General features: G+C 37.4%; 2 protein-coding genes across 5 annotated transcripts in view; both read right to left on the bottom strand.

The window, feature by feature from the left end:
* LOC134751053 (nucleolar protein 4) overlaps positions 1 to 27289 on the bottom strand; it is a 158799-nt gene that overhangs the window by 104990 nt on the left and 26520 nt on the right. The gene's annotated exons all lie outside the window — the stretch shown is intronic.
* On the bottom strand, positions 16529 to 18743 carry LOC134751065 (uncharacterized). Its single transcript, XM_063686410.1, has 2 exons — positions 18033 to 18743; positions 16529 to 17942 (listed from the first exon to the last, which is right to left on the bottom strand). The coding sequence occupies exons 1-2, from the start codon at positions 18372 to 18374 to the stop codon at positions 17247 to 17249; spliced, it is 1038 nt and encodes a 345-aa protein (XP_063542480.1). The 5' UTR covers positions 18375 to 18743; the 3' UTR covers positions 16529 to 17246.

Raw genomic sequence — 27289 nt, 5'->3', positions numbered from 1 at the left:
ACTACGTCACCTAAATTATTTTTAGCTTTTAAGATTACTATTATTGTATGTACTTTGTAACGTATGTAGGTATATAAGGGTCTTAGTTGCGAGAGAATAAATGATATTTGATTTGATTTACATATTTAAAGTAAATTTAGCTAATCTTTGTAAAATTTTGTCGCCTTCTAAAAACATAAATGTCAAAAGTTTGATAAGAGATGTTAATGAATAACGCTACTAGCCCATGTCACTTCATTAGCTAAGAAGAATCTTACGAGTACCTCACACACAAATATATATGCTCGTCAAGCCAATTGGTCGTGGCTCGTGGTACGCTAGCTTACATATGTAAAATATTCTTAGGCCCACGCACCATCCCACTAAACCGGAGTTAAGCGTAACAATAGTAGCTCCAGGTTTGACCTGTTAACCCCGGGTTAGTGGAATGGTACAAGTGGCGCTTAGGAAAATTAATCACAAGGTTAAATCAACTAATAACACGTTATTGGAATTTAAAATTAAACACACTTATAAAGAAAATTATCCACCGCCAAAATTCCGCTCCGTCACACATTACTAAAAACCTATACTACAAATCCCTGAACGATCGCCCGTAAATCCACCGCAGAGCTCGCTATACGTAGCTACACGTAGCTACAGCTAGCACATGTGCGGGCCCAGCCACACGTGAATCTACCAACGCGTATAGCTACCCGTGCTCGGTACTTACGTATGGCGGCAAAATGGTCTAAGCGACGCTTAATCGAATAACGAGTTTAGGTTTTGTTTTTATGAGTTATAGGCTTATAGGGATGGAGCCGAGGATAACATACAGGCAGTAGATAAATAAGTGGTTAGTTCAAAAAAGCTATCACTTAATCACTTTGGCCGTTCAAAAAACTACCTCGACCTAGTAGTGAATTTGAGGAAAAGTAAGGGACTGGTATCTGTTTTAAATATACTTTACTCACTATGACTATGGGATCAACAGTGGTTACAGTGGTGACGTGTGATCAGCCACGCGACTTTAGTGGCCATTGCAAAACATATGTTATAATTACCTAGACTTCAAAATGATATAAATCTACGCGTTTTGCTCGCAGCTCGCAGTGCAAGAAGACATTGAGAATAATAACCATTATAACCATTTCAATATCACATTTTCAAAATCTCAACACGCTGCGCCGCGTCGCTTAACCCGTTCTGCCATTGTCAGCGGCATATAGACGTATCGAGCGAGCATCACGACAGGACGCGGGCGCTATCGCCCCGCGGCGAGCGTCACCTTGTCACCGACCCGCTTTAATGGCTGCCGCCGCCCATGCCCACTTGATACTTGCACTATTTTATATTGCATTTCTGAATTCTGACTCATGTTAGAAGCTTTTATTTAACTTGCAATGTGTATTTATGTCAAATTTTCAAATTTGTTTAGAAAATTTGTAGACCATTTTAAGACAGGAGTCAAAGATAGTAAGATAGGAACTAGGTGAGAAAGCAACGCAGCTTTTTTGACTTTGGGATTGTTAAAATCGTCTCGATGAAAGAGACTTGTATTAAAACTGAAATTCAAACCTTTTTTGTATTTACATACCTAGTCCTTTATTAATCATTATTTATACATATAGGTTAGAACAAATTGTGAACTTAGCTTTGGACAAGGCATTTTTATGATATAAGAGGCAAAGCAGCAGGCAAATCGCCTGGTGGACACTCAACACCAGAGGGGTTTTAAGTACGTTGCAGGCATCATTATACTAATATCATGAATATGCGATGATTGCAGAAATGGCCACTAACAATAATAATTCTAAACTTAATGTGGCCGTGTGCAAACGTCTTTTCTCCATAGGAGTGCTCCGAGTGGGACTCTATAGTGGCACTTGGACTGCTGCTATTGTCAATTATTATCCCCTTGGCTATTGGCGGGCAACCGCTTCAGAACCAGAGAAAGGTCTCAGACGTCACAGTTAAATGATTTGTTTTCTTGTAAAAAAAAGTTTTTATCTCAGAACTATTTATAAGTTTTACACATGTACTCAAATTCGTGCGATACAGGAAAAAATGTCTTCAAGGTAAATTTTCCATACATAATTCTAATCGTTAAGCGTTGATCGATAGGGCCTACGATCTGATTAATAAAACGCAAATAAGAGTTAGTACACAGACAAAACGTGTTTCGTACAAAGAATTTTCAAATTGATCGGCTACAATTACATCCCCCTCTCTAGCTCGGTAAGCTGTGACATTAACCAGTAAGCCGGTGCCGCGGGCCGGCGTGCAAACTGCAGTGTGAGCTTTTGAGGTCGGCTACATCTTATTCACTTTGAAAGCTGCGCCCAAGGATGTAAGCTCCTTGCGAATTTAGCTTAATATATTTCTAAGTTAAGTTCGAGTTGAAATATGGTTCACATAAGACTGTAAATTAGGTAGAAAAACATAACGTCACCGAGCTTACCTCGATTATGGCCTGGGTGACATAATCTAATTTAAACAGACTATATAAAAAAAACTGTGGTTCAGTTTAAGTATTTACACGTATTACTTGTTGTATAACAGTCGTAAATCATTTATTTTTAGGGTTCCGTACCCAAAGAGTAAAAAACGGGATCCTATTACTAAGACTCCACGGTCCGCCTGTCCGTCTGTCTGTCTGTCTTTATTATTTAATTTATTTATTATAATCAAATGTTTAAAATTACAATTTAACAAAGCTCCACAAAACTGTAATTAGTTTGACTGTGGAGTCAAGTATCAATCTCTTTCACCAGTCTGTCTGTCACCAGTCTGTATCTCATGAACAGTGATAGCTAGACAGTTGAAATTTTCACAGATGATGTATTTCTATTGCCGCTATAACAACAAATACTGAAAACAGAATAAAATATGTTATATGTTATATGTTCGGTTGTATTAAGAAAATTAAATACTTTATTTATAAGTTTCAAACAAACCATAAAATAAATATTTAATTGGGGCTCCCATACAACAAACGTGATTTTTTTGCCGTTTTTTGCGTAATTGTATCCGTACCATAGAATAATAACCATTTTACGAAGGGTTCCGACCCTTCGTGCGCGAGTGCAACTGCAACATTATGCTGAGTCGAGACTCCTTTTTAACATCACGCTGTCTTTAATGCCAATGTCAATTAATTTAGTTAAGAAGTAATGTATCTAGTTAGGTACATTAGTAAACTATTAACCTACATATTTTATGTTTCATGTTTTGTGATGTTAAATAAATTTTCTCTCTCTCTCTCTCTCTCTCTCAACTCGCACTTGGCCGGTTTTTTTGCTAGATTTTATAGGAAAACAAAAGTATCCGTTCTGGAACGCAACGGATTGATAAAAAAACTATTCAAGCGTAGACTATCATCAATAATGTTGATCACCTAAAAAAGAAATGCCGGCGTTAATGAGTTGCGTCATTAAGAATTGTATCAACGTGAACAGCATGCTTAAATATTTATTAACGAGGTCTATTATACACGGTCTATATAAATGCCGCTTATGTTGTCTGCCACTATTATTAAAATAAAAAAAATGTTAGTTATTCATCGAGACCCACATTTCGTCAAATGTAAATGCTGCTTTCTGTTGATACTGAAATGGTATTCATTTTGACTAGTTATCTCTGTACCTATGAGTATGTAGAGATTTTACTTATTTAGTTAATGTTGACAAGTAAACAAGAAAGAAAACGTTGCTATTTTAAATAAAGCCTCAGAGGCAATCGAAAGGGCTTCAGCAGAAAATTATAATGCGTCTGGGTGACTTAACTGGTGACCGAAGAGCTGGCGGCTTCCTCGCACAACGTATCAGCATTGCGATACAGCGTGGAAGTCCGCCAGCATCCTTGGTACAACGCCTCAAGGGCCGGCCAAGCCACATATTTTGAATTTTGACTAAGGTGAAGAGTTTGTGAAGCTAGGGCTTGTAGAGTTAGGGCGTGTAGAGTTAGAAGCTTGGCTCTACATGGGATCTGATAACTTATTGACAGTGCGAGCCATATGGTCGTCTTGGCAACATTTTACATGAAAAAGTTTTTGGTGGGATTTCACTACCTTTTGTAGGTTACTTATGACAATCTTCCATCCCCTAATTTAAATGAAATGAATAAAAATTATGAAATACGTATTTTATTATTTAATTACTAATAAATTTCAACTGACTAGCAATCACGATTCACGAGATACAGCCTGATGACAGACGGACAGACAGACAGACGGACGGAGAGCGAAGTCTTAGTAATAAGGTCCGGATTTTACCCTTTGGGTACGGTACGGAACTAAAAACGACGAACCGCTTGGAGAAAAGGTAGGTAGTGCCCTTGCGCTTCGCTTGGCTGGTCTTGGCGGGGGCACGGTAGTTCTCAACGCTAGTCCCAAAAGTATAAATAATATATGGTAGTGTATAGTAAAACGCGTTGGCTGGAAGCTCGTTGAGACCGCTTGCGGGCTGCATAAAAAATGTCTGGCGCGCGGCGCGGGCGGGGCGCTAACGGCAGGGGTGGCGATCGCGCCAATATCATCATTAATATTTACCATGGTATAATAATATACTCCGCCTGGTACTCTCTTCCGAGACTCGCGAATCACGTGACTGAGACAAGCCTACGTCATCGTGAACCTGTGAAAAGCATGATTACGTACCTGTACCTGGCGGAGTATATTATTATACCATGAATATTTACTATTTACAGTTTGTTATAAATGAAGAAAGGAAGATGAGATCTTTCCTTTGTGAAGCTATTGATACTAAAATTTATTAAAAAGAGTCACATTCTATTTAGTTTTATTTTGAGTAAAATAGTGGCAAAGTACATAAAGTTAGAACTGTGAACAAACTAAACGTGCAACCAAACCAAACAACAAAAAAATATAAATACTCTTATTCCAGAATCGTAGACTATCGATCAAAGCATTAAAGAAATACGATTTATATTTTGTACGGAAAATTTTCCTTGTAGACATTTTTTTATGTATCGCACGAATTCGAGTACAAGTTAATCTATAAAGAAGGTAAAAAAAAAAACTTTTTTACAAGAAAACAAATACGCATTAAATTACTACTATGTAATCCTTAACGCGTTAACAACCCTACAAGTTAGCGATACGATGAATAACTCCAGTAATCACATGACATGAGTCTTTCGATATCCCGTCCAAAGCTTATAATTTCAGAGTATAAAATATCACACGGCATTGAATAATAAAAGCCCGGCCGGCAACCCTAGCGGCGGCGCGGATACGGGCGCTCGACTCCTACATATTTAATTTGCCGGACTGGTTTCTGTCCGGCGCCGCTTTGTTGTTACGGCTCCATCGCGAAGCCCGCGCCCACTACTACCACACTCCCGTCTAAAACGACACTACATTTAGCACTGTCATTTGCTTTTAGGCTCTTTTGGAATGCGCGACGGCGGAACTTCGACACAAAATAAATAACCACAGAAGCACCGCTCCGTACGGGCTCGGCTGCCACCCACAGGAATGGAACGCACAGTCAGGAACACAATCAAGGGCACGTCCAAACCACAGCTTTCAAAGCAGCAAAAGTTACTCAAAAACTGGTGCCAGGGAAAGACGATCATATCAGCAGAAATATTTGTGTGTCTACTTCGGAATCTATTTTATCAAGTGACGTTCTTTTGAAATCTAGAAGATCTTTGTCTTAATCATGCATGTAAAACCTAGTCTAATCTTGTTTGACTAGAATACATACTGTTTTTTTCATAAACTGTTATAACACTTGGAGAATTCAGAATTCTCCAAGTGCAAGCAAGTTATTCATACTGAAGTTGGAGGTGTTGTACGAGTTTCTCGAAGGAATCTAAGATGAATTTTACAGCGTGTATTCGGGACAGTCATATATATATCTCTAAACTTTGGTGCGCCTTTGTTGAATATTCTGTCTCCTCTCCACATTCACTTATCGTCAACAGTCAAACAAAATAGTCAAATTTAAAATTCAGCCATTTTTCCATTTATTTTCTACCATGGTAGATAAATGTTAATCACTTGATTGTAATTTGAACACAATTAAAACAATGTTTTTATGTTTATTTGGGCACAAACAGTAATACATGTTTCTTATAACATACCTAGGTGTCTTATACATAATTCATAAATCAAGACAGTTGCCACCACGTAATAGCTCAAATAGAAAAACAAAATACGGAATAACTCAACTTAAAAATTAACAACAAGAGTCGAATTAGCAATAATAAAAAATAAACAACACACATTCAAATTTTAGTCAGGAATCAGACAGAAGCCAACTAGACCTCTCATAATAAACTGTTGGCTGATTGAGTAGTCGCTATTTTATTGACGAGTGGGCGTCGAATACCGAATTAAATTTGTATGGCTGCAGCTAGCTACTACGGATATTATGTTTATTGCTTCATCAAAAAGTCGGGTTTTATTTGAACAAAGCTACATCAGTCAATTTCGGTAGTGAAGTTAATAGTGGCTGTGAAACAATTAGTGTGTAGGCATTTTAAAATCCGAATTCAACGTATTTTGTGTAGAGTAATAAACGATCTTCAATTGCCACAACCTTGGAGTAGTCAGAACGGCAACCAAATAACAGAAAAACCCTTAGCAACTTTTGATGTCATTTAATTAGGTGATAGACAATTTGAATTCTTTTATATTCCGAAGGTATTCTGTTACAAGTTATCAAATCAAAGGCAGTGATGCAGCGACATGCGCGACATCATTTTTGTAACATTCTCATATAAAAAGACCTCAATTGAATTAAATCAATTGAATAACGCAAGGTAGCAAAGGCGAGTCCCGAAAGGCGTGAAATACATAAGCCGAAAAAGATAATCCGCGTCACGAACCCGACGGGGGCCCTAACCAGAAAAGACAAGTGAAGAGGATTTCAACGACTAACTTTGTTTGTGTTCTAAAATGTATGAAACATATAAAATAAGATGTTTTCTTTGGAGTTAAAAACTACATATTTTTCACTATTATAAAATTCATAAATTAAAAGTTAAGGAACACGTCAACACAGATTCCTTAATAACGTGATTAGTAATACTGTTTCGAACAAGAATCAGAAGAAATTAAAATAATTTAGCTATCTTTTTAAACAAAAAATGTTTTTGTCAAAACTATCAAAAGCGATGGGACTCCGTTTCCACTAATAATTAGTTTATATAGTTTTATTTGTGCATAGTTTTAATATGCGTCGAGGATATACGATACGACATAATAATCCTACGCAAAAAGTTATAATCACTATGTACTATTATGACTAGCAACATTGTTAGTATTTTTTCTCCAAGCACCGCGCACGCAAACTTAGCGCACGTCAAAACTATCGCAAAAAAGCTAGACGAACAAATAACGAGCGGGCCCCGTCGCTAAACTGGAATATCCACTCCACCCGGGCTCAGTCATATCCTATTTCATAATTCAATATACACTTCGCTCCAATTTCTGTGGCAAAGTGCAAGCGCGAGAAAAAAGCCAAGCGACGACAGGCCAGGGGGAGGCAGCGTCGAGGGGGGAGGCGTAATCCCTTATCGCGGCCGCCGACCGCACATCGACAATTATAAAGAGGCGTCAGTGAACGTGAATTTTATAAGCCCTGAATAACAGCGGCAAGCCCGCTAAGCCCTTTGTTCGGCTAACATGCACTATGGCTTATGAGCGTTAATAATTGAAAGGGTCATTTGAATAAACCTATGTTACATGAGCTTTAAATAATAAATAAGTAAGTATAAGATTTAATTATCATTATTTACTCATTATTTCTGTTATTGATAATAAATATATTTGCAAAATATTTGGATAAAATATTGAATAATCTCTGGTAGTTTTTAAACATGATTTGGTATAAATCTGGATTAACAACATGGATTAAAAAGGATCTCGTATGTGAAAATAATTTTCAAACAGAACCAGGTGGGATGACTGGATTAGGTTATTTGTATATTTATTTATATGATATATTATGACTACATTTTATATATTCTTTAACCGACCAATGCAATACTGCAGGGAAATGAATAGTAAAACGCCACAGTACTAAGCAGTTCCCCTACTTCTCCAAGTTGCCACGACACTCATATTTCTACCACGAGCAACTAAAATCACTCAATCATCTCTTTTTATAAAAATCGGCTAAGTGCGAGTCGGACTCGCGTTCTAAGGTTCCGTACATTACACAATTTAAACAATGTATTTTTTCTAGACTTATATTGACCGGGATATAGACCGTGATTACCTTTTGTATTATTTGTGAGCTCCCGATATTTCTCTCTACTCTAATGTATTTTTTATATGAAACGTGAGTCAAAACCCGTGTCTTTAAAAAACCCGTAGGGTTCGGATCAAAAACTAAGTAATTAAGTCCGACTCACGCTTGACTGTACATTTCTAATAGGTTTTCCTGTGATCTGTAGGTAAATATATATTTAGTGTATTTTTTTTTTAGACCCAGTAGTTTCGGAGATAAAAAGGGGAAATGGTAATTTTTTGCCTTGTTTCTTTAATAACTTCTAAGCTGTTTACTCTAAAATTATTTAAAAAATATATTTGAGATCCTCTTAATAAGCTCTTTCATTTGATATGTAACACGATATAGTTTGAAAAAATTTTTTTTTTAATTTTCTAAGTTACCCCCAAAAGAGGCCCTATATTTAAAATTAATTTGTTTACGTTACATGTCCGTCTTTGAGTCACAAACTTACATATGTGTACCAAATTTCAACTTAATTGGTCCAGTAGTTTCGGAGAAAATAGGCTGTGACAGACGGACAGACAGACAGACAGACGCACGAGTGATCCTATAAGGGTTCCGTTTTTTCCTTTTGAGGTACGGAACCCTAAAAATGATATTTTTATCGCGTAAACTAAAGCGTCGACTTTTTTCACGGCTAAGTATCAAGATCGTTAGCGCCCACTAGAGCGCGGTCGTAAGCTACCGGCCACCGCAACCGGCCCGCCACCTTTGGTCCCACTCAACTCACCCTCGCACCCACTCGCAAGCTGTGAGACGTCAAACAAATGTGCACACTTTCTACCTTATTACAAAGGAATAAAGTGCAAAATCATATACATATCATTCGACAGACGAACCAGTGCAAGTATAATCACGGATTACGCAGTTGTAACGGATGGCTAGTTCAACTTATATTAGGTGAGTCGGTTTTTTGAATGCAGTAACTACGGTTTGACACGTCCCGCCCGAACGCGGGAGCTTCGCCTGCGAATTTCATCTCTCGTAGTGTAAAAATTTAATAAAGACAGTCAAGACGAGCGAGCTGGGATTGCTGGGGAAGATCGGGGAGGCCAGTTCCTTCTTGTTTATTATTGTGTTCGCTCGATTGATTCGAGTTAAGCGACATGTTGTTGAAATGGAAAACATGTCTTCATTTAGCTTAGTCCAATTTCTTTGTGCAATGTGTATTGCGTCTCACATGTTTAGTGAGAGAGGATGCAATGCACATTGGACCATGAAATTGGACAGTTGGAATACCAACCATACTTACAGGGAAAGCAAAATAAATGTATTCTTTCTGGGTTGGAAATTTTCGATGTAAATTCGGGTTTCTGTTCCATTTCGAAGACTAGATACTTTCAAGCCAAATCTATTTTTAGCAGGGTTAGACAACCGGAAATAAAGCTCTCTATATGTAATTATGTATATTTTTAGCAGGGTTAGACAACCGGAAATAAAGCTCTCTATATGTAATTATGTATATTTTTAGCAGGGTTAGACAACTGGAAATAAAGCTCTCTATATGTAATTATGTATATTTTTAGCAGGGTTAGACAACCGGAAATAAAGCTCTCTATATGTAATTATGTATATGATACCTGGGTCTCTATTGTTTGACATAATTATTGAAAGTCATAATGTAATGATTGTCATATTATTATTAGTCATAATTTGGTTTTTCTCAGAAACGCGTAACTTTTCAGGATTGCCATAAAACAAACCTAACCTAACCTAACCTATCTATAGGATAACCCGAGAAAAATCCTGAAAAGTTAACGGTTTCAGAATTATGACTAATGATAATATGACAATCATTACATTATGACTTTCAATAATTATGTCAAACAAAGGGACCCCATATGATATCTCTATAACGAAAAAATTCAAGCAGACATTTTTTCCCTTTTTTGCCTTAACCTCAATTTACTCATCCTAAGTATTAAGTACAAAGAGGTACTAGGAATTTAATATTATTGTCACTCATCTATTGGACTAGGAGTACTAGGCCATCATGAAACTTCAGAACGTAACTGCACATACAACATACAATACATGCGAATAACAATAAAACAAAACGGCTCGTGACGATTCTGGTTTCGCGCACCATTTCCCGAAATGGGGGAAGAGAACTCAGTGTGTGAAAATTAAGGGAACGAGCTTTAATACTGCTGAATAAAGCTACGATGAAAAAGTATTTCAAATATCAAATCAATAAAAAACCGGCCAAGTGCGAGTAGGACTCGCGCACGAAAGGTTCCGTACGAATGACGTTTGTTGTATGGGAGCCACACTTACATATTTATTTTATTCTGTTTTAGTATTTGTTGCTATAACGGCAACAGAAATAAATCATCTGTGAAAATTTCAACTGTAGTCTAGCTATCACGGGTCATGAGATACAGCCTGGTGACAGACGACGGACAGACAGACGGACAGTGGAGTCTTAGTTATACGGTCCCGTTTTTACCCTTTGGGTACGGAACCCTAAAAAACCAAGTCGACTTCTTTATGTAAATCGTACCACACCTTCCACGAATACAATTGTATTTGTAAGCGAATAAGCTCAGAATGTTAACTTCTGTTTTCACACTCACGGTTTTGTCAAACTATAGTAAGATTTTATTCCGGCGCTTCTTTTCTGATAATCTTATACCTTTACCTTTACCTTTAACGAGCAATTCTTATATACAGGATGGCTAAAAATAAGTGCATTCCCGATGCCAGGGAGGTTTTGGGATTATACTGAGCAACTTTTACTACGGGATCAACCACAAAATCGCGAAAAAAGATATAGGGGTTTTCGGGAGCGAAAAATCGATCTAGCTAGGTTTTATCTCTGGGAAAACGCGCATTTTTGAGTTTTTATAATTATTTAAAGAGTCAATAGATTTACACGCGAGTGTTACCGAGAAAACTGACATAGAGGGCTGAATTTTGAATTTTTCAGTTTTCAAATTACCCCACCCACTGGCTGTTGAGCACAGGTGCGGATTAAAAATAAATATTATTTTCAGGTTATTATCAAAATGTTAGGGGCTTAAGAACAAAGTCACATGATTTTTTCTCACAAGTAACCAAATCTGACTATGACTTTATTTGCTTAACGGAGACGTGGCTGACTGCTGACTTTTACGACTTAGAGTACTTTGATAATAGGTATAGCGTTTTTCGTTGTGATCGGTCAGCAGAGGCGAGTGGTGCATCGCGGGGCGGAGGGGTCGCGGTTGCCGTGCGCTCAGAGTACCAGCCGCTGCGCCGTGACTGGGCTGTCCCATCGCTCGCCCATTGTGAATGTTTATGGGTTTCACTTCCCATTGTACGTAATATACACAACATGACATCATCGTTCCCTTGTCATAATGAAAAACAATCTTATCTTAACATAGCCTGTATTTATATTCCTAACGGACCCAATCACCGAGATGCACTAACCACATTCGTTGACCTTGCTAGTCAAATAATTGTCGACCGGCCGGATGACCTGTTTTTAATTTCTGGTGATTTCAATATACCTGAGGCGAACTGGGCTATGAATTCTGCATCTGGGATGGATCTGACGGCGTGTTGTAGTTTTGGTACACAATTAATATATGAATTCTTATCATATACGGGAACTAAACAGTATAATTCAGTAATTAATATCAATGGCCGAATATTAGATTTAATTTTTTCCAACAATGACTGCCGCTTATCAGCTTGCGATTCACCACTCACGCCGGAGGATGCGCACCACAGGGCTATTTGTTTAGACTTAAAATTTAATACTTTATCTCACTTAAAGCCGGCGCCGCACTTCGTTTATAACTTTCATGCTGGTAATTTTGAAAAAATTAATGCTGAACTTTCTGTTATTAATTGGATTAATTTCTTTAGAAACTTGAACATAGATGATTGTCTGACAAAATTTAATGACTTGATTAAAACTTTAATTTCCAAGTATATTCCACAACGAATTGTTCGTCAGCCTACTCGTTCTGCCCCTGTCTGGCATAGTTTACCCCTACGTAAGATTTTAAGAGAAAAACGAAAATATCATAAACGTTGGAAACTATATCGCAACCCCTTGGACTATCAGACTTTTAGTACTCTGCGTAAACGAGCCAATAAATTAGAGCTGGAATGCTATAATAAATATATATCTTATTCAGAAAGTAAAATCAAAAGAAATCCAAATTTTTTCTGGTCTTACGTAAAGTCTATATTTTCTAAAAATAAACCACCTCAATCAATGCACTATAAAGGCATAACTAGTTCTGACGGCGAACAGATATGTAATTTTTTCAATTGTCATTTTCAATCAGTTTTTGAAAAACCTAGTAATCTAGACCTGGGCGATATAATAAAAAGTCCAACGCCTGATTCTATTATCGATCTAGGTACCATAAAGATTAATTACAACACAGTTTTACAATATTTAAAAACAGTTAATGTCCATAAAGGTGCTGGACCCGATGGCATTCATCCGCTACTAATTAAATCCTGCAGTTCTGCTCTTGCAACTCCTGTCACCTTATTATACACTAAGTCAATTAAAGACGGCGTTGTGCCCAAAACTTGGAAACAAGCATGGGTCACTCCTATTCCCAAGGGTTCAGTTAGTAGTGATGTTGTAAATTACCGTCCTATTTCTAAATTATGTATTCTTGGAAAGTTGCTTGAAAAAATTGTTACTGACCAATTTTTTAATGTTGTACGTCGCCATATCATTCCAAATCAGCATGGTTTTTATAAAGGTCGATCTGTTGACAGTAATTTACTAACTTTTACTGATGAAATTTATAGTGCAATGGATGATGGTCATAGTGTGGATGCTATTTATACTGATTTTTCCAAGGCATTCGATAAGATTTGTCACTATAAGCTATTGTCTAAGCTTTGGAGGCTTGGTATACATGGCGACCTCTTTCGCTGGATCAAATCCTACATTGAAAACAGGAGTCAGGCGGTTGTCTTGTTGGGCTATCAATCTCAATGGGTGTCTGTTAGTTCTGGAGTCCCTCAGGGCTCTCACTTGGGTCCTTTGCTCTTTACTCTTTATGTAAATGACATGTCTAATTACATCCAGAACTCTAAATTATTACTTTACGCAGATGACACAAAGATTTTTAGGACAGTTAAAAATATTGGCGACTGTGAAAAATTACAAGATGATTTAAACAACTTAGTTAGATACTGTGCAATAAATAACCTGTTTCTTAACTTAGAAAAATGCAATGTCATCACTTTCTCTAAAAAGAAAAATGTAATTAATTACCCCTACACCTTATCCGGTAAAACCTTAAACAGAGTAACCGAAATCAGAGATCTTGGTGTGATTATGGATACCAAACTCACATTTATCCCACACATTGATAAAATGCTAGCAAAATCATATAAACAGTTAGGTTTCATTATGCGCGTTGGCAAACCATTTAAAAGCCGCCTAACATATAAAATTCTCTACAACAGTTATGTTCGAAGCCATCTTGAATTTTGTAGCTCAGTATGGAAACCTTTCTACAAAGTACACATTGACAGAATTGAGAGACTTCAAAAAAGATTTATTAAATCACTGGCCTTCAGGACTGGACTAGCCTATACTGCTGACTATACCTATACCGACACTTGTAAACGTTTTAATATTCAAACTCTTAGTGACCGTCGTGATTCCACTGATTCCGTTTTGCTCTTTAAAATTTTCCATTCTCAACTAGAAGCCCCTATTCTTTTACATAAAATCTGTTTTAGAGTTCCGCGAAGACGAGAGCGCCGTTGTCGTAAAAGAAACTTATTTTCTATACCATTCAGTAGGACTGGTTACGGTGGGAATGTATTCATCAAACGCGCATGTAAACTATTTAATGAGAACCTTAAACTTAATGATATAGACATTTTTAACTGTACACTAACACAACTTAAGAATGCATTTAAATAGTAAATATCTATAACTAAATTTAAATCTTGTTTAAACTCACTTACAATTTTAATTTTTACAAAGGTATCAATTCATTGATTTACATATTTTAAGTATATTTATAGTAATTGTAAAATACAAACTAAGTCTTTCTCTTATGTAGTTAATAGCCACGGACCTATTTATATGTTATTTTGTTATGAAACTATAGGTCTGATTTTCTTGTCTTTAAACTAAGTTCATAAACTATGTATGACTGTTTGTTTCTGAATAAAAAAAAAAAAAAAAAAAAAAAAAAAATATGGCGCCTATTAATTTCAGCAGACGTCCTCCGGCCCGCCCTGAAGGGCTGGTAATGTTTTAAACTGCGTCTGTGCGGACGGAGAGTGATAGGAAGAAAAATCGAATTTAAAAAAAAAACAGACCAGACCAGAGGGCACTTGGCAGCTACTTCGGCCAGAGACGAAGTCTGGCCCTCCATAGAGGTAACGCTGTCAGTCTTCTGGGCACCATAACACATGATAGTTAGCGACCTGGGGAGCATTTTTTATTTATAAGTTTACTAGCTTTAGTCCGCGACTTCGTCTGCGTGGACTTAGTAACCGCAGCTAGAGTAAGAATAGCGCCTCGAAAAAATCTCATAGCAATCTAAATTTGGGCATATTATGCACACAAATTAGCAGGCACTTCGTTAATTATCTCAATTCCACCCCGCTTTTTACTTTCTTAAGGGATGATTTTCGGGATAAAAACTATCCAATGTCCTTCTCAGGGACTCAAACTATACTATCTATGCCAAATTTCATCTAAATCAGTTCAGCGGTTTAAGCGTGAAGAGGGAACACACAGACAGAAAGACAGACAGACAGACAGACTTTCGCATTTATAATATTAGTATGGACGTATGGATTAAGTATGCATTTTAAGTTTTATAACTTTAGTTTTATATATTATTCGTACTTAAAGTTTATTTAATTTTAAAATGTACTGTATACTGTTATTGTCATTTTATGTCCCAATTAAAACACATAATTTAATCTTTAATGCTTATCACACAACCATTACGGTTTTATCTCAAATGATTATTCATAAAATTATAATTTAATAAATGTATTAAAAATGTCATTTTCGGTAACGTATGTTCCTAGTTCCTACTATAAACCAATCTTCCTATCGCACAATGAGAAATAACAATTTGATGATTTTCACAAGATACAGATATCCTTATTAATCCAATACCGTCTTTAAAGAGTAAGTACCTTATTAAGAATTTTAACCCGAGACTAGGAGGCGTAGTCGGATTGTAATAATAATATGTCTAATGGTCATGAAATTTAACCAGAAACGTCACTTTTGACTCTGTTATTACAATCAGAATTCGCCTCCATCCATTATCCGCATGGAGACTACCTATATATAAAGGAGCCAAATCTCTATGTATGAAAAATGTCCATAAAAAAACAGTAATTAGGCGGCGCCACCATACACCGAAATACTACCAAAAACAAGCTACGTAATTTGGTCGGGTTATTTGTTGCCTTATATGGTTCATGTTATACTCATGTCCCAGAGCCTAACTAGCGCCACCGGAGAGATTAGGAACTATTATTTAAAGCTGAAAGCGGTCACTTTTGCAACAATTCTGCCATAAGAGATTGGCATCCTTTCTATACCATCCATAATTATCCGGTTAAACGAAATGTAATAGAGACTAAAGGGGCCCACTGATTACCAGTCCGCCGGACGATATCAGCCTGTCAGTTGTTCGGAACTGTCAAATTTTTGTTCTAACTGACAGGCCGATATCGTCCGGTTGGCCCCTTTACATCGGTTGAGGTGACATTTTAACTGTCAAGACGCCAGCTGCCCCGCATTGGCTGTCTAACGTAAATACTCGTACTAGAGGTAGATGTGGGCCCATTATTTCACCACAGTGAATTAATTTTCAGGCCCTTATTTCAAACACCTTTATAATTTTCACCTGGCGCTGACAATCCAAAGTAAGACATCGTCAACCAAGTGATCTGTTTGTCATGTTAGCGAAATATGTAATGAGTACTTCTGTTAGCTTGTCTCTAAAATTGTTTTTCCGCCCTTTGGTACTTTTTTTTTCTTTTTTAAGTCATCAAAATACAATGTTAACAATGTACCTATTATTAAAGTTTCGCCAAACTGTGTATGTTGTGGGTATAGTATACGAATAAGAGTAATCAATCTAGCTAAATAGATTAATTTCTGAGAAATTAGTTTACACACGCTGGCAGAAGGTAAAATTTATCATAACTTCGAGGGTAAACCTTAAGTGATCACAATGTCGATGTTTATCATCAAAATGTTGACGACAAGACGACATATACAGACTTGGAATTCGCGGCGTTTTGCGAGATGACGATTTAATTGAAACTAAATGTGACATTTATAAAACTTTTTATTTTCAATAAATCACATTCTGTTTATAATCTAATCGTGGCACATCGAACAACAGATAAAATATACTCCAAGTTATATCCAAGTCTATTCTCTATACTGTCTATTTGAGGTATTTATTTCTTATTCAATAATGACATGCATTTACATTTATAATCACATTAATAATAATAGTATCACTATTAAATGCAGCTATCACACAAAATAAATTCGTAATGGTAGGGAAATATTTAGTACTTCAAATCGAATTTGATATCGTCGAGATGAGCAAGTCCATAAAAAAACATTCTATTCCGTCATTTTATCCGAGAAAATTTCATCCGACTAAATAATCTAGTAAAGTTTTTGTAAAAGTTTAGAATTTCTAAAATAAAATAAAATTAACACAGCCGAAACAACGAGATCACAACATCTAAAACATCCAAATACTTGACTAGCTCCACTTTAAGTATCCTGAATATCAACATGGGCTTCCTTTGTACTAATCAGATCTGTAGTAGGTAGTATGCGTTTGTATCTAAAACATCTATCACATTAATTATTGTGTCTAATCGAACATTGAGATTAGGTACCCATCTATACCCTATGAGCAATCGTAGACTTCATAATCATTTAACCCTTAAATTCCCGAGATTCCCTGCAAATCCTTGAAGGATGCGATTTATCTATTTGTTGCGCATCCGGAGAGGCGCGGGCTTCATTTAGTCTTCTATCTCCGACCCCAAAGAATTTTCGGCCCTCAAATCGCGGCTCATATCTTCCGGAGAATCATTCCTCAAACCCATTACTCGTGAGGCGTACGAGCTTTGAGTAGCCATGCTAGCCAAAATCCCATTGGATAACGCCTGCACCGAGAGAGCCTCCTGCGATGGCCCGGGGTAGTTGTATTGCTGATAAACAGCCTGAATTCTCGCCGCGTTCACCAAAGTTTGTATCTTGAGCTGCGTTTCCAACGCCAAACTGAGCGGCAACTTCCGCAACTGGCTCGCTATCAGTTTCCCGAACATTTCGAACTCGTTCTCGTTTCCGTTTTCCGAGTGCTGACTTAAATCCTGAGGGCCGTCGTCGCTCCGATCGTCGTAATTGCCTTTCTTTTGTTTAGCGGGCACCGGGTAGATGGTGGCGAGGGACGTAATGAGCGGCGTCGCGATCCCCACAGGAGGGTTGAGAAACGAGGAGGAGGCCGGCGGGAGGATGCCGAACGGCGCGGCCGGCTGACTCAGCCCAAACGGCGTCCCGGGACGCGGCGACGGCGTGTTGAGCACGTACGGCGTCGACGACCGCGTCGAGCTGCGCCTTTTCCGAGGACTCTTTTTCTCCGGAGATTTTCGCTCGCTTAAATCTTGAACGGCGTCGCTGTCGTCGCTCGCCGGTATCTCCAACAAACTTGTATCCACCTGCCGCAAAAAACATAACCTCAAATCAGCTGTTCGCAGCAGAGCGCATGTGTAGACAAATAAAATGTAAATAAACAAAAATAGTCTTACGGAGCTCGGGGTGACGATCGCCCGCAGAAACCTGTCTGCGTGCTCGAACCACGTGACGCTGGGCCGGTACGCATGCGCGCCGGCCTTCCGCGCCGCACGAATCTTTTTCAGCTCTACACTATACGACGACCGGATATTCTTTATCTTATTCTTCAATTCTTTAACGGTGACATCCACCAAGTTCAACTCATTAATAATCTCCACGTAACCCTGCTCGCGAATCTTCTTATTCTTGTAATGTTCCGATACCGGGTTCCATAGATATTCGCGTTTTTCGTACTCTATGATCATTTGAATTGTTAAATCTTCGCTCCATTTAGGATTGGCTAGCATGGCTACCATTTTGTTTATTGCATGTTATTATCGCGAGGTCAGTGTGGTCAGTTTTATGTGGGTTTATAATTCGCGTTTTGGTTTATGATTACTAGGAGCGCAGAGGGTGCGGGCGGTTCGCATGCGCGCAGCATACTAAAAGCACGTCGATGGATGGGCGATGGGCCGGGCGCGGGGCGAGGGAGGGGCAGCCTATTTCGGGAGTAGCCGGTATCACGCAGCCGCGTGCTTTGAAGCGTGCTGTTTCCCTCCTCTCCGCGCGGAGGCTGGGCCGGAGTGAAACGGAAGATTTGTGGCCGGCCGCCGCCGGCCGGCGCGCGACACAGTGCGAAATCGTGTCGCGAACACCGCGCCGACCCGGCCGACACCGATATCTGATTATTCTGATTATACAAAGTCAGACATGGTCAGACAAAGGATAACAATCGATTTGCTTTAGTTGACACCTTTATAGTTAAATTTGCTAAAGCAAAAAGTTATAATATGCATAATATTGTCTTCGGTTACCGCGATAGTTACTCATGAAATAAAACTATGAAAACGGATTATATCGCGTATATTGAATTTATAATACATCCCGACGTTTCGAACTCTTTACAGCGTTCGTCACCCGTTGACCACGAACGCTGTAAAGAGTTCGAAACGTCGGGATGTATTATAAATTCAATATACGCGATATAATCCGTTTTCATAGTTTTATTTCATTATAATATGCAGTTACAGTTTTGTTGGTTGGTTTGGGTCTTGATTGGGTGGAGCATAAAATACTCATCAATTACCGTAGTGTCGATTTTTTCTTTCAATTCGGATAATTATACTTAATTTCAATGCCCCCTGACAAAACCTACAACCATTTTCTCTCAAAAACAAAAATCGAATTTAAAATTCGAACTCGCAAAATTATAGCTGCACCGCGCGGTCGTGATACCCGAGGCGCCGGGCGGCGGCGACCCGACAGGCGGAGAAGGGCGACAGGCGATAGGCGACAGGCCATTTACTCGCGCCGAAACGTCTGCACACACATTATGTTGGCGTATCTTGCAGCGCGGGATAATGTATGCGCGCCAATTTACCAAACGGGCTTTTTGCAGAAACGTCCTTAAATGGAGAACATTTAGCACTGATAGCGTATCGTAATGAAATGAAATATGATTATAGGTGTGCAGATTTCCAGGGAACATTAGTTTTGGTTGAGATGAGACTCATGAGACTGGTATCGATAACATCTCGAGCGTGTTTATGGACTGTACCGTGTTAAGAAGTTTTAAACTTTAACAGCTTCTTAAAAAGATAAATGAAACGAAAATGCAGCTTAAAACCTTCAAATTTAATATCATATCTTACGAGAACATTCCTAAATTTCTTATAGCGATTTGATAAAACCATAATCTTTAAATTGTAAATTCTTATGCGTTGTCACCTCTACCAATGAGGATATAATTAGATAGAGCGGTACTGTCATAGTAAATTTTGTAACCGCTGTAAATTCACTGCCATCTATCGACATACTTTAAAACTAAAAATGAAAATTTATAAAAATACGTTAAAATGTATTTAAATATGGATAAATGATTTTTTTATTTGCATTAATTATTTTTATATGATTTTGACCCATGTTCTTTCATTGATATGCGTTAAAATTATAAATAACAAACGAAACCGTCGACGCCCTCTATACGAGACTAGGCCAAAACTAGTGGCGCCCTCTGATCGAGAATCAAATTTTCGTGATTTTCGAGGCACGTTTTTTCCTTAGACTGTATCCATCTATTACGGAGTTATATCTATCTTTGCCTCTACCATGTGGAGGTGACATCGCAAAATAGTTTAGGATTAAGACAGCCTTACCTATCATAATTATTGTTTATTAAACTTTCTTCTTTTATTAAGTACTTATAATTGTTGAATACTAAAGAACATTTTATTACACCTATTGTATTCTTTCATTTTAGCCAGTTACAAGCACACCATACATACGAGTAGTAATGGACAAAGAGTGAAACAAGTTCCATCCATGCACCCTCTCGATTACGGCGCCCGCCAGACACGCTCCCGTGCAAACACCGGGATGACAACTGTCCACCTCGTATTTACTTTGTTCCCAGCTGAATTTTAACTTCTACCTTTGTATTTGTCAATGCATAGTGACGGTTTATTATACACAGGAATAAAAGGCCACTTTGTAAGTTAATGTTACAAAGCGACTTCGCTGCTTTTGGGTTTAAATTCAAAATTATCTATTTTAATGTGCACAATAGCTGAATTTGTTAAATTACCTTTAAAAACTTACAAAACAGCATTCGCAGGTCTCATCAACATAGAAACAACCTAAAAGTACAACTAATACAGAATTTTTGTGACTGTTTCACAAAATAGGGTAAAATTGAATAAGTTTGGGCTGTGGCGCTTTGTCTTTTGAACATACACATAGGCCATTTAAACATGGGTTCTATTTCAGCGGACATTTTCTACTAAACCCGGTCGTTGCTCGGGCAACAACAGCATTTAATGTAATTAACTAGAAGCCCACCAAGTGCCAATACCGATACTTCATCGAGGCATTACCCTTTCAACATTACTTGAATATGATCAACTGACATAGCTATGATGTCGTACAAGTATGACGTATTTATTACTAATTATGACAACACGATATCGTAATATATAAAGTGGGTTAGTAAATTAATATACTCACATGAAACCGGCTCAGAAGGCAAAAGGAACTCGCTTTTCTCTTCCACTAGTTTTATAATTTCGGTTACTCGAACGTTTCATGCATCTCTTTTGTAAGGTGGCTTATCCACTATGTGGCTAAGATTTTTCAGTAATTAACTATATTTTTTTATTTCTTATGCATACATTTTGATAAATTGGCTATGTGACTTTCGAAAAGTTTAATTTTCTGTCAAATAAGTTTATTGGATGACCTAAAAATGAAATCAGCAACTTTGAAATACTTTTGATTTTGTTTTTATTTTATTAATTTTTTGTTTCACGAGTAGCTAACGTTGCAATAGCTGTCAAATAGTAGCTAATTAGTACATAATTCACTAATCAGAAATTCGGACACAAAGATAAATACACACGTCAAATATACACGTCATAGTATATTCAGTTATTATTTATAAAGCCGCGTTGGAAACTAAAGTAACAATGTACGGTGTTAGTTACGATAGGCTTTAGAATTAAGTAATATAGTAAACAGTATTTAGCTTTATAATTAAGTAATATATTTTTTAAATTAAAAATTATGAGAGCGGCATTGGTCTCTGCTTCCTTTTAGGCATACCTACTTTAGGTGATAACAACCAACACCGACACAGCTGACAGAGCTTATCTCATCGTAATAAAATTTACGAATGCACAATTGTAATTGAAGATGATCCGTATATAGATCCTGAACATTAAATAGTACTCTTATTTTGCAAATTTTCTTTCACATTAACTCGGCCCTAGCGAAGCCGAGCCGTGCCTTAGCGCAGTGCGTCCGTCTCTATTTTGACATGCGATATAATAACGCAGTAGTACGCGCGGTTGGGTCGGGATCTTCTTTCTATCATCTGAGGTCGGGATAGTTTAGAAATGCGAAATGCGACATTGTTATTGGGATTAAACAACCTGCTATGAAAAAAAAACAACAAGTACACAAACTTTTTATAGCAGGTTTTTGAAACCTTGAGGAGCCGGGATCTGCTCATGCATTGTTTTGTGCAAACGAGGAATCAATCTCAGTTTGGGTTAGGTAGTCCACCCCCATGTTTACATTCACCAAAAACTTACTAATATAAATAATTATTCCATGATATTTTGTATGTGATTCTTAAATGTGAGACAATGGTTGTCTAAATATGAAAGAAAGCAATAAAAACTGCACATGACGCACAGAATGGTAATTTTCATGCGGCCCACGCAAATGCAAAGCCCGCAGAGCCCTGCAGTCTATTTTGACAGGTGGTATGATAACTGCGGGCCCGGGGGTAATATGCAAGGGTCGCTGTAATAAAAGCGATCCTGCTCCGTGCAGTGCGCGAGATTTCATTTTTCCAAGCTTTTATTTAGTTCCACCTCTCCCGGTGTCTGTGGGTCTGTGTTCATATAAGTGCTCTATATTCATAGACCATTCTTTTAAACGACTTGTTTTATTCTTAAATTATCATGTATAAATAACAATTATACGAAGCGATAGCGGCAATCCTAATTTATGATAATTGTATAGTAAACTGTCGTTTATTACTTATAATATAAGTAAAAAGTTAATCACATAGGGGATGATCCCATATTCCATAGAAATATAGGACGTATAGAGTATCACACTCATATTACTTTCACATTAATCTAAATATTTTCAACTTAGCGTGTGCCTACGTGATTTACGTAGGTACTCATATATTTGTATGTCACATCACTTGCCCATAAAAAATATTCCTCAAAGCATATCCAAAGTTTATAAAGGAATCGTCACTTATAGATTTGTCACCAATGCTCCATTGACAAAGAAATGAGTTGAGTTATTAGCATTTATTCAACCAGCCACAAAACTTGAAAACAAAGTGACTCTCGAATGTTACATTTTATGCCGATCATTAGTAGAATGGTTGCAGGCACTAAGGTAACGACAGGATAAGATACGGGGCGGCGCCGACACGACAGGAATGCGCTTGTTTCATAAATTAGAACTGACATCACAATTTCTAGTCCGTCGGCGCGTCGCCTAGCAGACGAGACCTGCCATTTAACTGCATTTTGCAACAGCTGTCATCAGAATTTCTACGCATGCATATGTTATTACTTATGTTTTGCAAATTGGAAAAGGAACCTAGACTATCCAACATCTGTCTTCAACGAGTACTGATATACTTCGGTCACATAGCTCGCAGAAACCCTGACAACTTGGAGAGACTTGTGGTGATGGGAAAGGTGGACGGCAGACGGCCTAGAGGACCAAGTCCAACGAGATGGTGTAACCAAATATCTGCCCAGATGGACATCACACTAAGCAACGCTTTCCACAAAGCAACCGACAAGGAGAAGTTGCCATAGGGAAAATTAGCAAGCGGAGTCACGATCTTCAGCAGTGAGGGACCGACTTAGAAGAATTGCAATTAATATAAAAGTATATGTATTACACAAATAAAAATAAAGTTGTTTTGGTGTATGTCTTTTAAACTCTGGAAGGTTTCTAGAGTTCCTGTGAATTCTGCTGAATGTTATCATTACATTTTGACCCGTCTTTGTCCGACGTAACTTCTGCTCCGAGAGAGCCCAACTTCCCAAGTCACTGCTCATTTACATCTTGAAAAGAGTGCACTGAGACTGATATTAAGATCAGATTTAGATCCTCTGCGGTCGATGAATACAGGGTGTTCTTAATCCAGGCAGTGACAACAGAATACAGAAAAATCGAGAAACGAAACGTGACTCCCGTGCACTCAACACAACAAAAGATTCATATTGACATCATACTGATAAATGTACCCACTGAGAGTGAAATCACACCAGCAATAAGGTCGTAAATACGTACGTTTTATATACACATTAGACCTTCTTTTTATTCGCAAAGCAAAATTACCGGCGACGCGTCAAAGCGAGCCGATGAGTATAAACCGATATTTATCCGTCTACCAAAAACAAACTTAACTTTATAACTCCACGCAACTTCCCTGCATATGAATAAAGCCTATATTCCAACGGACAAGTTGTTGTCGGTGAGAGCAAAGTAGGCTACTTCACATTTATAGCCGAGGCTGTTTTAATCGGTATTCCGACGAGATAGAGTCCTTTGTGCAATGGGTTGCTAAGCCGGGTCTGTAGCCGTAGATAGAGTTCGCGCGCAGTGACGCAACCAACCGGCTTGACATCTATAATAATGATGCTCAGGTAGAAATAAGTTGCAATATGGTACAGCTAGTAACCATAAAAATGGAGCTGAAGCCATGCTACAAATAAACACAGCTTAGTAGATATATTCTTTAGCTGCAGATATGAACCGGTCGGTCGACAACAAAAAAAAAACATAACCTACCTAACCTTTCTAAATACAAATAATAGGTCTTAAAACAGTCTCAATTCACTAAGTATCAAAAATAGGAGAGTTAAATTAGAAAACAGAATTTGATTATGATCCGAAACGATATAATTGTAACAAATAATCTGAGCTTACCTCAAAAATATCCATTTGTTACTGGACGAATTTCGAGTTCGCTAACAGGCGGTTTACTCGCATGCTCGACTGTCCTATTTTCCAGTTCACACAAAATTAAGACGGATTTATCACGTTGTTTTACCTCCGACGTTTCAAGGACGGCGTTGTCCCCGTGGTCTCAGAAGACTGGCTAAAGTTGACATCAAGATCCTCTAGGCGCGCGAGTTTTTCGAGCTACCCACACTTGGTCTTGCTTATTAACTTGAACGTTACGCGATTAAGTCCCGTCGTTGTGAATAATAATGAGTAAAAATCGTGAAAGTTTAAATCAATGTTGTTTTTTCTCAAAATTACTAGGTTATACCTAAGTATTATGGTCTGGTCGAAATTTTCTTTAGCAATGGATCATCCGTATCAAGCGGGAGTACGTAATGAGCGCGTGGGAGGACCCTCGGCGCGTCGTTACGCCGCTGTCGGGCGTGCCGGGGTGACCGACATAATTACTGAATTTGTTGCTCTAAAGTTAAAGTATAAGTACAGCTCTGCAAATTAACCTGTACTGGCTTAGTTGGCTTGGTGTATTGACGGTTAGAACAACATTTATTACCAGTAAGAAAATAAGGTGTTTATCGATTATCGCGCCTATATCGGGAAGATATACCCTGTAACTTTTCGGTAAGTACTTAAGAGTAGTTGTGACCATAGAGTAACTTATACTAGAGCGGTACTGTCATAGTAAATTTTGTAACCCCAGTAAATTCACTGCCATCCACTTTGAAACTAAAAATGAAGATTTATAAAAATACGTTAAAATGTATTTAAATATAGATAAATGATTTTTTTTTATTTGCATTAATTATTTTTATGATTTTGACCCATGTTCTTTCATGATATGCGTTAAAATTGTTAAATAACAAACGAAACCGTCAACGCCATCTATACGACTGTAGGCCAAAACTAGTAGCGCCCTCTGAACGAGAATCAAATTTTCTTGATTTTCGAGGCACGTTTTTTCCTTAGACTGTATCCATCTATTACGGAGTTATATCTATCTTTGTTGTGACGGATTAAGCAGAAGTTTAGTAGAAATCTTTAACTATTTATACCTCATTTATGATGTTGTGGAGGACCCGTGATACCTGTTCAAAGCTGGCTACTGTCCTTAAATTACCTGTAAAAAGAAATGAGAAATTAGTATCTTAATATTTATGACCACTGCGCTCAAATCTGCAATGAAGATTGACATAACTGGTTGTCAGTTTACGCTACACAAATTGGAAATTACACAATGTAAGTACATAACAGTGTAAACTCCTTATAACGTCACTCGATATAACGGTTAGGTAGAACGGTGAGGTAGTCTTATGTAATACAAATTTAATGTATTATAAGGACCCATTTGCATGCTGCCAAAAACAGCTAAAAAGGCTAGACCAATGTAACTTTTATAATATCTATGTAAAACCCTTTTTATGTGCAAATAAATGATTATGATTATGATGATTATGATTATGATTCACTCCCTATAACGTCGACATTGTTGGCATCAGTTGCTTTACTTTAATATTAATTTCTTTCTATATAACGAAATAGTAGATTGTGTCACAAGGGAGCAAAATGACATATTTACGGCGAGGGCGTACAATTGAATCCTAAACGAAGCGATGGATTTTATAATAGAATCCCGAGAGTAGCGAGGGGTTCTAAAGTAGAATCCTGAGCGTAGTGAGGGATTCAAGTGTGTTACGCCCGAGATGGAAATAATTTTGCTACCATTTGACACATGATGCTTTTCACATCACCTATGAGATAATTATAATGTTTAAAACTATAATTTAAGCAAAAAAAATAATGTGAAAAAAATGTAAAAATAGTGTCCTAGAACAGAAAAGTGTTACTTTGATCCCTCCTAGCAGGGAAGAAAAGTGCCACTTTGATCCCTCCTAGCAGGGAAGAAAAAGTCCTTTTTCGAATTGGTGATGTGAAAACTCTATTACAGCGTCAAAGAACGTCCAGTCCCTTGAGTGTCGCTATATAGAGTTTACACTGTATTTATATGGGGTGCTCATTTGGGATGTTAAGACAAGTATAACGCATACTTCAGGAGTGTTATACGTTTGACGCCAATGTCTGTCTGTGTTTCTGTCTGTGGCATCGTAGCTCTCAAACGGATTTCAATGCGGTTTATTTACGTAAAAGCGAGTTTCCTTGCGGTGGTTTTTAGCTATGATTGATAAAAATCAATCCAGCAGTTAGAAGAGTATAGTAAGATTTTTTTCAGTGTGATATAGGGGATTAATAATAATATTACATACCTACTTAAATTAGTTAATTTGTATGAATATATATTTTCAATTTTTTTTTCTCAATTAATATCTTTTAATTTAATTTTTACTTTAATTTTTAATTTAATTTTTATTTTTAACGTTGACATTTTGTTCTTAATAATTTTTTTCTTATTCTGACATGTAACTGATTTAATTTAATTATTTTAACTTATTAATTGTTGACATTTTTCTTTATTATTTATAATTGATTAATTCATGTTTATTTTGGAAATTTCTACTTTTTTTTTATTACATCTTATTAATATTTTTATTGGTGGCTATGATGTTTGTTTTTGTTATATTTTTTTGTGTGCATGTGCCTAGTTTTAAGATTTCAAACACAATGTAATATTGTTCTTGAATAAAAATGATGATGATGATGATGATTATAGCGTAATAAAGTATATATTCCAAGAGCATAGGGTTGTTAGGTATGGTTGCCAGTACGCGGCAGT

Source organism: Cydia strobilella, chromosome 21, assembly GCF_947568885.1.
Source record: "Cydia strobilella chromosome 21, ilCydStro3.1, whole genome shotgun sequence".
Lineage (NCBI taxonomy): Eukaryota > Metazoa > Arthropoda > Insecta > Lepidoptera > Tortricidae > Cydia > Cydia strobilella.
Note: the sequence above shows the minus strand (reverse complement) of the source record. Positions and strands in the feature narration are given on the sequence as shown.

What these genes read in the sequence shown, in the direction of transcription:
- LOC134751065 (XM_063686410.1), bottom strand. Translation starts at nt 18,374, where the DNA reads ATGGTAGCCATGCTAGCCAATCCTAAATGGAGCGAAGATTTAACAATT. An exon ending in CGATCGTCACCCCGAGCTCC is followed by an intron (nt 17,943 to 18,032) that starts GTAAGACTATTT and finishes TTTTTGCGGCAG; the next exon opens with GTGGATACAAGTTTGTTGGA.